At 35.3% G+C, this 14,460-nt stretch overlaps 1 protein-coding gene across 1 annotated transcript; it reads left to right on the top strand.

The window, feature by feature from the left end:
* The first annotated feature begins 855 nt into the window (after window positions 1-855).
* Window positions 856-12,406, top strand: LOC111776744 (succinate-semialdehyde dehydrogenase, mitochondrial). The gene is made up of 20 exons (XM_023656079.2): window positions 856-1,161; window positions 1,261-1,374; window positions 1,661-1,760; window positions 2,085-2,133; window positions 2,522-2,609; window positions 2,698-2,808; window positions 3,361-3,423; window positions 3,555-3,665; window positions 4,105-4,170; window positions 4,254-4,331; window positions 4,422-4,499; window positions 5,176-5,242; window positions 6,614-6,699; window positions 7,339-7,371; window positions 7,499-7,531; window positions 8,989-9,089; window positions 9,851-9,936; window positions 10,064-10,170; window positions 11,726-11,803; window positions 12,102-12,406. Exons 1-20 carry the CDS (start codon window positions 1,018-1,020, stop codon window positions 12,138-12,140), a joined length of 1,632 nt encoding a protein of 543 aa, XP_023511847.2. The 5' UTR covers window positions 856-1,017; the 3' UTR covers window positions 12,141-12,406.
* Window positions 12,407-14,460: the final 2,054 nt, after the last annotated feature.

Below are 14,460 nucleotides of genomic sequence, written 5' to 3'. Positions count from 1 at the left end.
TCAACACATTAATATATACCTATTTGCTCAAGATTATGCTATTAATTGTTTTTTAAATAATATAGTTAATTATGAAATATATTTGAAAAAATGAAAAACTTTACTGTAATTATTTTTAAAAAATAATAAACGAGTAAAAATTATAAAAATCAGATCCTTATAAAATTTTTACGAGAATTTCTCCCCCGATCTTAAAAAAACAAATGAAATTTTTAAGAAAATAGAAAATAAAATAGGTGGCAGGGATGGGGACGAGGAAGGCTTCCCGTCACCGCCCGCCTCCCGAACATCTCTACATACAACTTTAACTATATAACCGAGTCATATGTTCAAAATTGAGGAAGGCTTCCCGTCGCCGCCCGCCTCCTGGACATCTCTACATACAATTTTAACTATATAACCGAGTCATATGTTCAAAATTGAGGAAGGCTTCCCGTCCCCGCCCCCCTCCTGAACATCTCTACATACAATTTTAACTATATAACCGAGTCAAATGTTCAAAATTGAGGAAGGCTTCCCGTCCCCGCCCGCCTCCTGAACATCTCTACATACAACTTTAACTATATAACCGAGTCATATGTTCAAAATTGAGGAAGGCTTCCCGTCCCCACCCGCCTCCTGGACATCTCGACATACAATTTTAACTACATAACCGAGTCATATGTTCAAAATTTTAGGTCGATTAAGATGAGTTGATTCCACTTTCGAGGGGGTGTTAGAACATGAACAAAAGATAAAAATTTGTTTGTTTTAAACTATAATATGTCAAGTCTATCCTCCAAAATTTTGGGTAGATCAGTCAAATTATTCCATGGTTGAACTAAAAAAAGGAGAGTCCCATTAAAGCGGATTCTGTAAGGAGATTTTGTTCCGCATGTGCATCCAAACAATCTGCCGCAGTCACTGAAGACTGATCTGATAACCTCGAATTTTCTTTTCAATCTGTAGGGCTTATCACGTGAACGTTTGTAATTGTTAAATGCTGCAGCCATAGTTGAATTCCAAGGAAGAAACAACATGACTATGATGGTCGCTGCAAGAGCAATCGCAACCGCAACAGCTCGATCAGTGGTGCGATCGACTAGGCTCCCTCTTCAATCTCCATCGCTATATGTGTTTGCTCAGCGGAAATCTCACTCCCACACTCTTCTCATTCGTCAGGTAATCATATCACTTTTCCCCTTTCTTCCTTGCTAATTATTTGGATTGGTAATTCGAGTTTCTCGATGTGGATCTTATGCTATCATGCTTTGATGTCAGATGAGCTCTGAGGCGCCGAGCGTTGTTACTCGTCTTCAAAGTTCTGGATTGTTTCGAAGCCAAGGTCTTATTGGAGGGAAGTGGATTGATGCTTATGATGGGAAGACCTTTAAGGTATGGCTGAAAGGATTTTTTGTTTTCTGATGCTTCCAATATCAGATAGCGAGTTTGTTAAATATAGTTTTCAATAAGTCGAGCGATGATTTCTTGATTTTTTCTGGATCCGTCGAACTTTTGTTCGTTTCTCTAATCTTTTATTGGTTTTAGAGAGAAATCGTATTTCTTCACGATATATTAGATGTGGGTAACAATTACTTTTGCATTTGTTAAAATTTGTTCCCTTATATTTGCTCACAATTAAGTTTGAAGACTGTTGAGGAAGTTTATCTTTGTGTTGCAGGTTCATAATCCAGCCAATGGTGAAGTTATAACCAATGTCCCGCTCATGGGCAAAAGGGAAACCGATGATGCTATTTCTTCAGCTCATGATGCTTTTAAGTGTAAGTCTCAGATTAGTCATGATTAAAGCTTATATGTTCTAGGAGATTAGTTACAATGTAAGGTTGAAGTGTTGAACTAGCGTGTTGCTTCTTCATCATTATAATATTGATGCTGTATTCTGTTGTGGTGCAAACTCTACAAACTTTTTGGTAGCTATGGCTCAAACACTATTTTCGCCTATTGGAAGTGTTTCCTGCGATTTTCGTGGCGTTTGTTGTGGCTCACCTCCCCCATTTTTGTCATTTAATTTATTTAATGGAAGCCGTTTCTTGTGAAAAATATTACTTGCTAACTTCAGCCATCTGCCATATTTTTCCTTGAAGCTTGGAGCAAGCTCACTGCAGCTGATCGGAGTAATCGTTTACGGAAATGGTATCAACTTATTCATTCATATTGTTTTCTAATTTTTATTGATTATCATTATTATTACCTTTTCTTTTATCTCCAATTGGATAGTAAGAGAAATGGAATCGTTTTCATTCATTTTTTGAATTTCTTCTTACCACATCCATTTAAAATATCAGTATAAAAATACTAACAAGTCTTTATATGCCAAGATAAATTCATGGAAATTTATGTCTTGTTCTGCTTTGAGTTTCCTGTAAGTAAGAAAAGGACATACAAAGAGTAGCAGAGGCAATAAAATTGTGTACTTTTGATATCGAACCATTTCAACATTCGGTGCCTAGTTCCTTGGAATAGCATTGCATTTGTTATCTGTCATACCTATGATGTTTCTTTTCTCTCCTGTATTTTGAAGGTATGAGCTCCTAATTGCCCACAAAGAAGAGCTTGGACAACTGATAACCTTGGAGCAAGGAAAACCCTTAAAGGAAGCTATGGGTGAGGTATCATATGATGCACTTTAGCAATCATCAGGTATTGACGTGTTATCATTTTGTTCTTTTAACATACACGTTGCAACTCGTTATACAGGTTACCTATGGAGCCAGCTTTATTGAGTTCTTTTCTGAGGAAGCAAAACGAGTATATGGTGACATAATCTCACCAACTTTAGCGGATCGACGACTCTTTGTCTTGAAGCAGGTCAATTGACAGTTTTATGCTATTTGTTTATTTTTTTGGAAAATTACCAGAACACCCCTTTTTTTTTTTTTTTTTTTTTTTGGAGAATTGACAATTTCTTGCAACGTTTGATATGGAGATATGTGGAATGTTAATGCAAGCATTAGTATGCAGATCTATAATGAGCTTAAGTACACAGGATGCTAAGCGACCAGGCAATAAATTTATGTTATTCAATCTGGTGTTTCCTCAAGATGTAGATATTATTGTTGAAATTGAACTGACCATATAATGCTTAGGTTTGAGAACTGGATCTGAAGGGAGTCTTTTTCACCTCACCACACTTTTTTTTTTCACTCTTATGATGTTATACGGACTACATTTTGCTGGAGATCATATGGAGGATTTTTCAAATTTAGATTTAGGGAATTTGGGAAGTCTTACATTGTTAATAATTATACCTAGAAATTTGTGCATACTCACTATTGGTATTCACGTTTACTCCCAAACAAAATATTGAAGCCTTATTACAATAGTCATACCATAATGTTTCATTAACATTTTCTTTTGCAGCCAGTTGGAGTTGTTGGTGTTATTACCCCTTGGAACTTTCCATTGGCTATGATTACAAGAAAGGCTGGTCCCCTTCATGAGTATTTGTGTTCAATTGTTTATGTGTCATTCATTTTACTTTTATGAGAACATTATCTTTCCAGTTAATGCATGCTATTAAAAAAACCTTATTTTCTGTTACCCTTGCATTCCAGGTTGGACCTGCTCTTGCATGTGGTTGTACGGTGGTCATAAAACCTGCGGAACTTACCCCCTTGACAGCTTTAGCAGCAGCTGAGCTCTCACTTCAAGCTGGAATTCCTGCAGTAATTACTGATGAGAATATCCTGCTTTTAATTATTTTTTATATTTTTTTATTCCAGAATTTTTTTTTTTGAAAGCCTTCCTTATACATATATGTTGGCAAGACCAATAGAATTTGACTTCGTACTTGTTTTTCTGATAGTCTCGGTATATGCTTGTTTTTTGCATGAATTACTTTTAGTAGGCTATGTTTTGTCATTAACTGCTAATGGTAAGCAAGAAGTTTTGCAGAACATTAGTTAGGCATGAATGACATCCCTTAGTTCTCTTCGTTTTACATATTTGTTAATCCCTATCAGAAAACATATTTGTTGAACTGCATTGTGTTCTCAAAACTTTGTATTTGCATTCGTCTTTGTAATCTTCAGTTTGCAGCTCAGTGTTGGTGCAGTTTTCAGTTCCTAGTGTACGGGTAATAGTTGATTTTTTTTTAATGTGTAGGGAGTCGTGAATGTGGTTATGGGAGATGCTCCAGCTGTTGGGGATGCTATACTTGCAAGTTCTCAGGTTCCTTACAATATTAATAGAACAATTACTTCTGCAGTATGGTGCTACTGCTTTAATCTTATTGGTGCATCAAACCTATGCAGGTAAGAAAGATCACGTTTACTGGCTCAACAGCAGTTGGAAAAAAGTTGATGGCAGGAGCTGCTGGAACTGTTAAAAGGGTATTCACAGTTCAGAATATTAAAGCATTTTTTCAGGATTGAGATTTGAAAAACCTAATGTGGCTTATGATACTTGTTTCTCTTCTCTAGGTCTCCTTAGAACTTGGTGGTAATGCCCCTTGCATAGTCTTTGATGACGCAGATGTGGATGTTGCAGTAAAAGGAGCTGTAAGTAAAATTTCAGCATTTGGAACTCAATGTAGTTTTATGGTAAAATATCACGGATAGGATCTGACATCATTGTTTTTGTTATCTTTGCCGCTGTATCTATCTAGATTGTGTTTTAATCAAACAACATGTTTTGTACAATAATTTGTCCTGTCAAAAGTCACAATTGCAGTGCTTACAAACATGGGTCTGTAGTTTGTAAGTTTTTAGAGGTGAACGAATGCCTGTCTATTGAGGATCATGGCCCAGAAACAATCTTAGTCATGCATGGTTCATAAAATTAGCACTCAACGTGATGTATCTATCTCTAATAACTTTCTCATATAGTGAATACTACCCGGGGATGTGTGTCTATTCAATCACCACTCTTTCCAACAGAAAACTGGGGATGGAGCCTGTTTGTGTTGACGACTTTGCTTTGAATTTTCATCTTTCAGAGCTTATAATGTACCTAAGTTGAAATTATTCTTTTACTTTTCCTCAAAATTACATTCCACTTGCAGTTTTCATTATACATGTCAGTTAATCTTTCTGTCTGTTTTGTAAACTTTGGAAAGTAAACTATTTTTCTGGAAGTGCAATGTTATCTTGCTTTGAAAAATTCATTAGGAGCATTAGCATTACGTGACATACTTCTATGGAAAATTTAGTAGTGAAACCCTTTTTCATCTTTCAGATTGCAGCGAAGTTCCGAAATACTGGACAGACTTGTGTTTGTGCGAATAGAATTTTTGTTCAAGAAGGTATTGACAGATGTATACTTCAGTTCTGAAGGATGCTTCTTCTGCTCATTTAAAAGACGTCTCACAGATGCTAGTAGTTTTTTGCTTGAGAATTTTCTGAATGCTTTTGATAGTATTATTAGTGAAATCTTACGTTTCGTAGTTGACTTTAATACCTTGAATTAGACTAACGAACTATGGACATTCACTTGTCCATTTAGGTTTTGCTTAAGTTCTAAGAAACGATGGTAGTGATAGATGAACTAATTCTAAAGAGTTGAAAGCTATTAGTTGCTACGTAAAACCTGCTATTAGGGTGCCAATGGCTGGTAGGGGGATATGTTCGTTATCTGATATATCAAGTCAAAAGAAAAATCTTTGAAATTCTTCTTACCATTGAATTTGGGCAGTGGTTCTTCATTTTCAGATCTCATAAGTAGCACTTAACGTGGGAAGGGTAGAAACATCGAAGGGCTTTAATGGAAAGTGTAGAAAGTTTTAAGTGAGGTTAGATTTTGTTTGTAAAAGCCTCTCGTTGGAGGTTCTTGCTAAAAAAATTTCGCAATTGCTCTTGTTTGTAACTTTATTGGTTTTCCTTGGATGAATTCTTGTACTTCCATAATTTCAAATCCTTGCTTCATGCGGAAGCATTTTTTTTTTTTTTTTTTTTTTTTTTTTTAGTTCTGAAAAAGAAACAAGCCATGTAAACCTTTGTGAAGGATGAGGAATGGATGGAGGATATAATTTATATGAAAAAGATGTTCTCCCCTCTCTCATCACCTTACTCCAACTACACCCCCTGCCACCTTCCTCTGCCACCTACCCAGGTATCTGCATTGACCTTCTCGTTGGCCAATCATGACTTCCACTTTAACACCATGGAACCAATCGACACGCTCCATAGTCATGGACTGCAAAACCTTCACTATAGCTTTTGACGAACACTCTCGAGGCAGCAAGGACAAAATCACCGAGTATGGCTGATTCACCTCCCATTCCCTGACCCTCTCCATGGATGGCTTTAACCTTCAACACCCTTGTCAAATATATGTGCTCCATCAAATTCTTCTCTGAAATTCGGTGCATTGAAAACATACTTTGGGTAGAAAAGTTTAACAACAAATATGGTTTCTTCTTTGAAGTTATTGAACAACTCCACAACGGAAGTAGAAAGCGCATTCTCATCCCATCTGAGACTGTATATTGTAATGCGTTAACATCACTTTCTAATTTGATTTTCTATTTTCTTCGAGAAGATGAATATCTTTGTTGGGATAGTACAATAGTTTCATTTAATCTTAAATTAATTCTTGAATTCATTTTGGATTATTAGCTTTGGCCAGATGAATCATGTTTTTTTTCCTTCGATTTGAACTAAGCTCTAGTTTTCAGGTATATACGAGAAATTTGCTGATGCTTTCTCAAAAGCTGTGCAAAGTCTGCAAGTTGGTGATGGTTTCGGTGAAGGTGTATCTCTGGTAGTTGCTCGTGCCTTTAATTCATTATTCAGTTGTGATTGTTAGTCTTTTCTTTATAAAACTATCTTCCAAGCTGGAGGTAATTTAATTTTATCAAGTGCCAGTATTTTTTTTGCTATCGTTTAACATTCCATATTTTACCCCTTCGTACTTTGAAGGACCTCTCATTTTAAATGTTTTGTCATCAACCTTTCAAAGTTAAAACCCAGATATTACTGGAAAATGCAACTAATGCTCTTTCTTGGAAAATTTAGTTAAAAAAGAAACATGGGAATTTTTTTTACTGGACATATGAATGTTAGCAAACTTTGGATTGTGTTTGCTTTGTTTCTTATTTTCGGATTTCTTATCTAAATATGAATGCCCTCCCTTTTACATTAGTTTGAATTGGATAGTTTTTTTTTTCTAATTTTTGTTGGCCGTCAGTTTGGGAAGATGTCTCCTCTTTTCTTCTGTTTTCTTCTGTTTTCTCTTCAATGATATCATATGTTCTTTTCTCTGAAAAAGATAATGACACACTTGTTCGAACAAGGACATTATGTTATAGCTGCTTTACAATAAACTTATTACTAGTTGAACTTGAGGTTTCTCTATAACGCTTTTAAGAACCATAATTTAATTCGCACTTCATTTGTTCAGGGTCCTTTAATTAATGAAGCTGCCGTGCAGAAGGTTTGTTTTGTTTCCGTCAAGTTAACCATCAAATCTGCATTCTTGCGTCATTTAATTTGAGCAGTTTCTGTATGAATTAATGCATGTGATTTATTTATTTATTATTATTATTATTATTTTGTTATAGGTTGAGAAATTTCTTCAAGATGCCACCACAAAGGTTTGTTTCTGACCTAATCTCGTGGAACTATTAGGTACTATCATGGTAATGAGTCAAAGAGGCTCTGATGACAGACTTGTTACTTTACGTTAAATGGTGTTTGGTATTGCCACTCACCAGTCAGTTTCCAAAAGTTGAACAAAAAATTTCAGGATTTCTAAATCGTGCAATGAATGTAGATGTTTAGCTTTCCTGAAGAATATGCCTATTTGATTTGTGCATTGCCAATTTCTTTTCCAGAGGATTCATTTGTTTCTTTTTAATGTAATTAAATGGGCTTTGGTTCTTCTTTTTAGGGATCTTTGGTCTTAGGATTAATAGAGCCAAATATTATGTATTTGACAATGATTGTGATAATGAGAACTTGAGAGGTAGGATGTGTTGAGCTCATATATCTACGGTTTTTAGTTTCCCTATTATTATCTCGGTTGTAGGGCGAAATTAATTAGTTGTATTGTTGTTTCCGTTCTATTATCCATTCACTGACATGTTACCATTTGTTACTGTGGGTACTGGTTCTGTCAGTTGAGTTCTGTAAGTTACTGTGGGTACTGGTTTCTTATAATAATTATTTATCCTCTAATTAATCCTCTTTGGTAAAAATTTTATTCGTAGTTTGATTATCATTTGGTTTTTGGTTTTTTGTTTCTTAAAATTAAACTTATAAACACTACTTCCACTTTTGAGTTTTTTGCTTTGTTATCTATTTTTTAGTAATGTTCTTAAAATCTAAGTCAAGTTTTAAAAACTAAAAAAATTTTGTTTTTGATTTTGGAATTTAGTGCATAGATTCTTTTCCTTTGGATAGGTGAAAACCACTTTAAAGAATTTGTAAGGAAACAGCCACAATTTTTTTAAAATCCAACCAATCCATATTCAAGAGCTTTAGTGCATAGATTCTTTTCCTTTGGATAGATGAAAACCACTTAAAGAATTTGTAAGAAAACAGCCACAATTTAAAATAAAAAACAAAATCTATGCACTGAATAGATATCAAATGGGCTCTAGTTATTGAAAAAAAGTCTATAAGTACCTTCAACTTTTCATTCTTATCTGCAATACCTTGAATAGCTAACATGCTAAACATTGACATACATACGCCAATTAAAGGTTGAAAGGTCCTGAGAAGATACTGAAGTGTTGATAGATTAAATGCCTGTGTGGGCTTTTGTCACTTGGGATTTTTGTAGTTGTCAGTTTGGTCTAATTGGGTTGGGTTGGACTATTTGTCTGTAGCGTCTCTTCGGTTATTTTATTTAATTTTTTATTTGCATCTTTTTATATTTACTCATACATTTAATTTATCACAATTTAAAAAAAGAAAGAAAAGAAAAGCTTTCCTAAATTTTGGGGCATGTTGACGTGATTATGTTTTCACAATTAATGTCACTAATAAATCCTTTAAAGTTCACTTAGTTCTCTTTCCCTCCCTCTACTTTCCTATTTTTCTTTTGAAGGGAGCAAAAGTTCTTCTTGGAGGTAAAAGACACAGCCTTGGAATGACATTTTTTGAGCCTACAGTTCTTACTGACGTGAAGAATGACATGCTTTTATCCAGGTATTAATGTTGCATGTTACGTTACCTCTCCTTAATCACCTTCAGAACCTAGTTTAATTAGTCAACTGGCATTCATTAGATGCCTTGAATGTCGAGATTTCTAATGTCAATGCATATATTGGAGCAATTTTTGTTGTAATAACTTTATTCTCTCTCTGTTACAAGATCCTAAATTAGAAATTTCTCTGACCCTAGAGACTTTTCTTGACTGTCCTCTTTCTATCATCTTAATCGGAATTGTATTAGTAATTGGTTAGAGAAGTTGTTATGGTAATAAGGGAAAAAGGGTGAAGATAGCCATTGATCCAGTTGGTTTAGGTCTGAGTGATCTCAAGAGAGGAAGGGTCCAGTACCTCAACAGTCATGGTTTATCTGGTAGTTTTGTGATCTTTTATTTTTTTCAGTATATTTGGTTCTATCACACCTCAACTAACCTCGCGGCTAATATCTTTTTTATGTTATTTATTTATTGTCCTCTGCGAATGGGATATTAGAATCCCTTTCATTAATAAAGAAAGAGGAAGCAAAAGAAGGGAAAAGTACGAAGTATCCAGTCAGTAACCAATTTTTTGATCGATTTGACTTGGATATGGAAGATTCTGTTTGGCACTTAATGTGTGTAATGTTCTTGTAACATGTGCAAGATTTCTAAAAAGCATAATTAACATCTATACTTGATTTGGAACTGGGCATTCCTTCAATCCTATGCTCAACCGTGCTTCATGGCTTTGTATTTTTGAACTGGTTCTATTTTACATCAGGGAGGAAATATTTGGTCCCGTGGCACCCTTACTGCCATTCAGAACAGAGGAGGAAGCAATTGCTCTCGCTAATGACACCAATGCAGGTTCTGCTCTAGCCATGATATTCTAATCATGTATTCTGCCCCATTTTTCACCATTGATTAATTGTGTTTCTTAGTACTTTTTAAGCGATCAATTCACAAATTTTAATTAATCTCTGATGTCTTATAGGATTAGCGGCTTACATATTCACAAATAGTATTCAACGTTCATGGAGAGTGACTGAAGCTCTTGAATATGGATTGGTTGGTGTTAATGAAGGCTTGATTTCTACAGAGGTGAGCCTCATCCTTCCATCTCTTTTACCCTTTTTTCCTTCCTTTTGGGGGGGATGTTTTTTTAACTCTGATATAATTAAAGATTATGATGAAGTGAATCTGCACGAAAGCTTTGTCCTCATACTTCTCTTGTTTATTTGCATTCAAAGCCTCAACTGTCCCAAGAGCCACTGATATATGCCATAGACTTTTACTTCCTCATAACAAATATCACCTCATGAGGATCTGCTTAGCTTGGAGTAACCTAAATTTTATAATCAGGCCTTCATTAGTGATTAGAAAACTTTATATTTGTTGGAGAATGATAACTTGCTGTCCATCTTTGAAAAGAATTTGGATGGTGGGGCCTGCCTGGTCACTAGAAGACTATCTCCTTCCAGTTCCCAAGGAGAAAAGTGCCATGGAGTTTGGTAGTCATAGCCCATAGAATTCAATTTTGATCTCCAAATGCTTGTGACAGTTTTCCTTTTCAGTTGAACTCAATGTGGTATCCAGTGGGTGGTCCAAAGTAAATATGGCCTTTCTAGGTGTAGGTGGACTTTTGAACCATCTAGGTTTTCGGATTGGTAGAGGTTGTTGGAAGATTATTTTGACTTCAAGTAACCTTATGGATGATACGTCCTTTACTATTTTTGGTGATGGTCTCTCCCTTGAATTTTGGAAAGATCGGGGATGGGGTTCTCTGACTTCCACCTCCTTCCTAAGTGTGTCCTGTGCTGTTTGTGACAGTAAGGGCGTTAGGTGGTAGTTAGATGCAATCAGCTTAACAACCTAGACACTATCAATTGATCTCACTGTTAAACTTTTTATCCTTCTGTGAGCTTTGGGAGAGAGGGGAAGCGTGCACGGGTGAAACAAGGAAAGGATGAGGAGAATGTCCTCCTCTTATTATGTGTACTTGAAAGAAATATATGAAATACTTCCGATTTTGTTGTTCTTTCCTGGTTCCCTTAAAATTTTAGGATTGAAAGATTATATACATGAACAGTTGGCATGTAAAATTTGCCCCTCTGAGAAATTTGGCTCTACCTCTCAATGCTTGGCTGAGGAAGTTGGATGGTGGTTCTGGGGACCTTCACTGTCAAATTTCTCTTTGAGGATTTTTAGGAGGGCGGGGATTTTCACTGTCAAGGTTTACCATATGGAGGGAATTTTTCTTACTCCTTTGGATTTATGTAATGCCATAATTCACTCTTGTAAATGTGAGTGTAGTTATAGCTCACGGGTATAGAGATTTACTCTCGACGGTCAGAAGTTTGAATCCTTCCAACTCCACATGTTGAGCTCAAACATTAATTCACTATTGCGACTGAAAATTGTTGATCTTATTAGTCTTACTTCGATCATGTTGTGTTTTCCTAAAAAGATGAATAAATGGCAGGCTTGTTAAAAAAAAACAGGGCCATTTAAATCATTCTGCCTGTTTCTTCTAATAGAAACACAAAACTGAGCATGGACGGCTCGTGGGAACTGTATTTGGAGCAGGATATTCAATTTTCACCTTAGTCCCCAATAAAGCAAAGTGCTTATCACATCCCCTGATGTCTTATTGCAGGTGGCTCCATTTGGTGGCGTTAAACAGTCGGGCCTTGGTCGGGAGGGGTCAAAATATGGGCTGGACGAGTATCTTGAGGTATTACTCACCCTTTTTATGCCAGTTTAGAAGGCTAATTATTTACGAGTTTCATCTTTCTCCGCCCATATTTTATTCCATCTGGTTCTTCGTTTGATTGTCTCTTTAAAATTACTGTATAAGTGCTTAAAAATTCCTTCCAAAGATTCCTTTCAACACGATCCGGTAATTTTTAAGGGAAAAAATGATGATTTCTAACAACTTTGATTCTTGTTTCTGTCTTCGAAATGTGAAAGAACTTTAGTTTAATTTCTTAAAATTGTGTTTATAACACTTTCTCAATAACCGACCCTTGCAGCTGAAATATGTTTGCCTGGGGAACATGGGCGGCAACTAGTGAGCGAGTGCTGCAACACTTTGGAGTCACTGGTCCGGGAATAATGGTCTTGGGCTTCTTCTAAGCCCAATGACCAAATAAAAACCAGATCATCAAGGCCCAATAAGCATGATCAACAACAAGTCAAGTTCGTTCCTGTTTCCCCAATCTTTGTGAAAGTGTTCTGCAAGCTCAATATTTTAATGTTTAGAGTGTTTCCTTATCAGTTTTCATTCTATTACTTTGCATCACTTTAACTAAGATAATTAAAGAAATTATTCTCAAAACTAGACCTCTTGCCAAGTTTTCCACAATACGCTCGAAGAAGATAGATTTTCGAGTTTCTTTTGCTTGTCCCGTACCCCGACCCTGGCAGTAGTTTCTTAACGCTTAAGGGAGGGAGGTATCAAACAGCTTGATGAATAAAGGCGTAGTGGAAAACAGCCAAAAGTTAGTTAAGACTTGAGAGTCAGAATTGTGGGCAATTAGGACCTGAAAATATTGTAGAACAGAGATTTTGGGGAGTCTGAGTATATGATTGGATAAAAAGGTATGGGTCTCACAGGCTGAAATTCGAAGGAATATATTCATTTTAAAAGAGCAGGAATAATTCTCCTGAAAAAGATGCTTAAAATTCAAGCAAAGATGTTCTCCACACTAAACGAACCCACTTTTCTCGTAGGGAAGCTTATGGTTTATTGAAAATTTAATGGCCTAAAAGGTGAAGCCTAACCTTGATTCAATATTTTTTTCTAAGTTGGATATTTGCATTACTTTCATTGTATTATTTATTAGTAGCTAAGAACTCCCCGCGACGAATCTCCTTTTTTTTTTTTTTTAGAAAAATATTCTTGTTTTCATTGCACATGGACAGTGATAACTGAAATTCGAGTACTGATTTTACTAGGGATGTAAATAAAGGCTCGTATAAACCGAGTTAGGCTTGAATATAATGACAAAGATTAATAGAGAAGTGGAGAATATTGCATATCATGAAGAAAAAAGGGGAAAAAATGCTTAATTGATTAGGTATGGAGAACACTATAAACCCCTCAATGTGTTCGTTCATACATAAGCATTGGTAAAGGAATCTTCCTTTGATTGTCAAAGAAGGGAGCATCAATTCCCTGTTCTAATTTATTTCATTGCCCTTTTCCCTTTTTTTTTCTTGTCAAATTTCATTAACAATCCATTTTAAACCATTAAGAAAGAAAAGGAAAAAAAAAGAAAACTACAAAATTTTGGTCTTTCATTGTAAGATGTGGAAATTAGTAGAGCATTTGTGTTGCTTTCGATTTTTTTTTTTTTTTTTTTTTTTGGATAAATTACACGTTGTATTTAGCTGTAAAAATTGTCTAATATGTTTTAACTTTTCAACTTTTAAGCTTTAACCCGTGTCAAAGAAGATTTTGCATTTACTTCCTGTATTTTTAAATTTACAAATTTACTAAAAATTATATTGAAAGTTTAGGAGGCTATTAAACATAAAATTTAATTTTATTCAAACATCAGTTAATTTTTAAAAAAATTAAATGTATCAAAAAATTAGACACGGAATTTAAACTTCACAAACCAAACCAACCAAATTTGAAGAGAGAGGTTAATTAAAGTTGAATGGAATTTGTTCCTTATTCATCTCTCCACTTTGCTTTTGTTTTTGTAGCTTTTCAATCTCATCCATCCAAATTTGACCCCACGAATCTGTTCTTCTTCTTCTCCTCCTTCCTTTCTCTATTTCTTCCAAACCCTTTTGAATTTGAGCTCATACAACACTTACCCACATCATATAATAGTGTTTGCTACAACTTCCATTATGGCCACAACAAATCCAACACTTTCTTAGGGCTTCGTTAGAGACCCTCGACTAGGTCTTCGAAATTCAATTGGATCTTATCATTCAACCTCGAACCAAACAGCTCCACTCCCGAATCACCTAAAACAGAAGCCTTCATCTGATAACGTATAAAGTATATATATATGAAATGGGGTTGTGGGATTGTGTATAATTGAGGTATAATTAGAAGGAACTTTATGGTTCAAAATGATGATGGGAAATGGTGGTGAGCTATGGGTTTCAGTGATTGTAAATAATTAACCTGAAAAGTGAATCGTGGTACCAAAAAACCCACAAAAACAATGCATTAATACGAGGGAAAAGAAAAGAAGAAAAAGGTATAAAAGTAGTGAATCATGGAAGAAGGGGTATAAAGGACCATTTCTCATTATCTCATGTAGGGTTCGTCCTATCCTAATTTATTCTTTTCGGGTTTAACAAATTCAGAGTTGCGAAAGAAAAATTTTCCATGACGGACCCTCTAACATAGATTTCGAGTTGGAAATA

The sequence above is a fragment of the Cucurbita pepo genome, chromosome 16 (assembly GCF_057944985.1).
Source record: "Cucurbita pepo subsp. pepo isolate OVF chromosome 16, ASM5794498v1, whole genome shotgun sequence".
NCBI classification, from domain to species: Eukaryota; Viridiplantae; Streptophyta; class Magnoliopsida; order Cucurbitales; family Cucurbitaceae; genus Cucurbita; species Cucurbita pepo.
The sequence above is the reverse complement of the archived record's forward strand: the minus strand, read 5'-3'. Positions and strand labels throughout refer to the sequence as shown.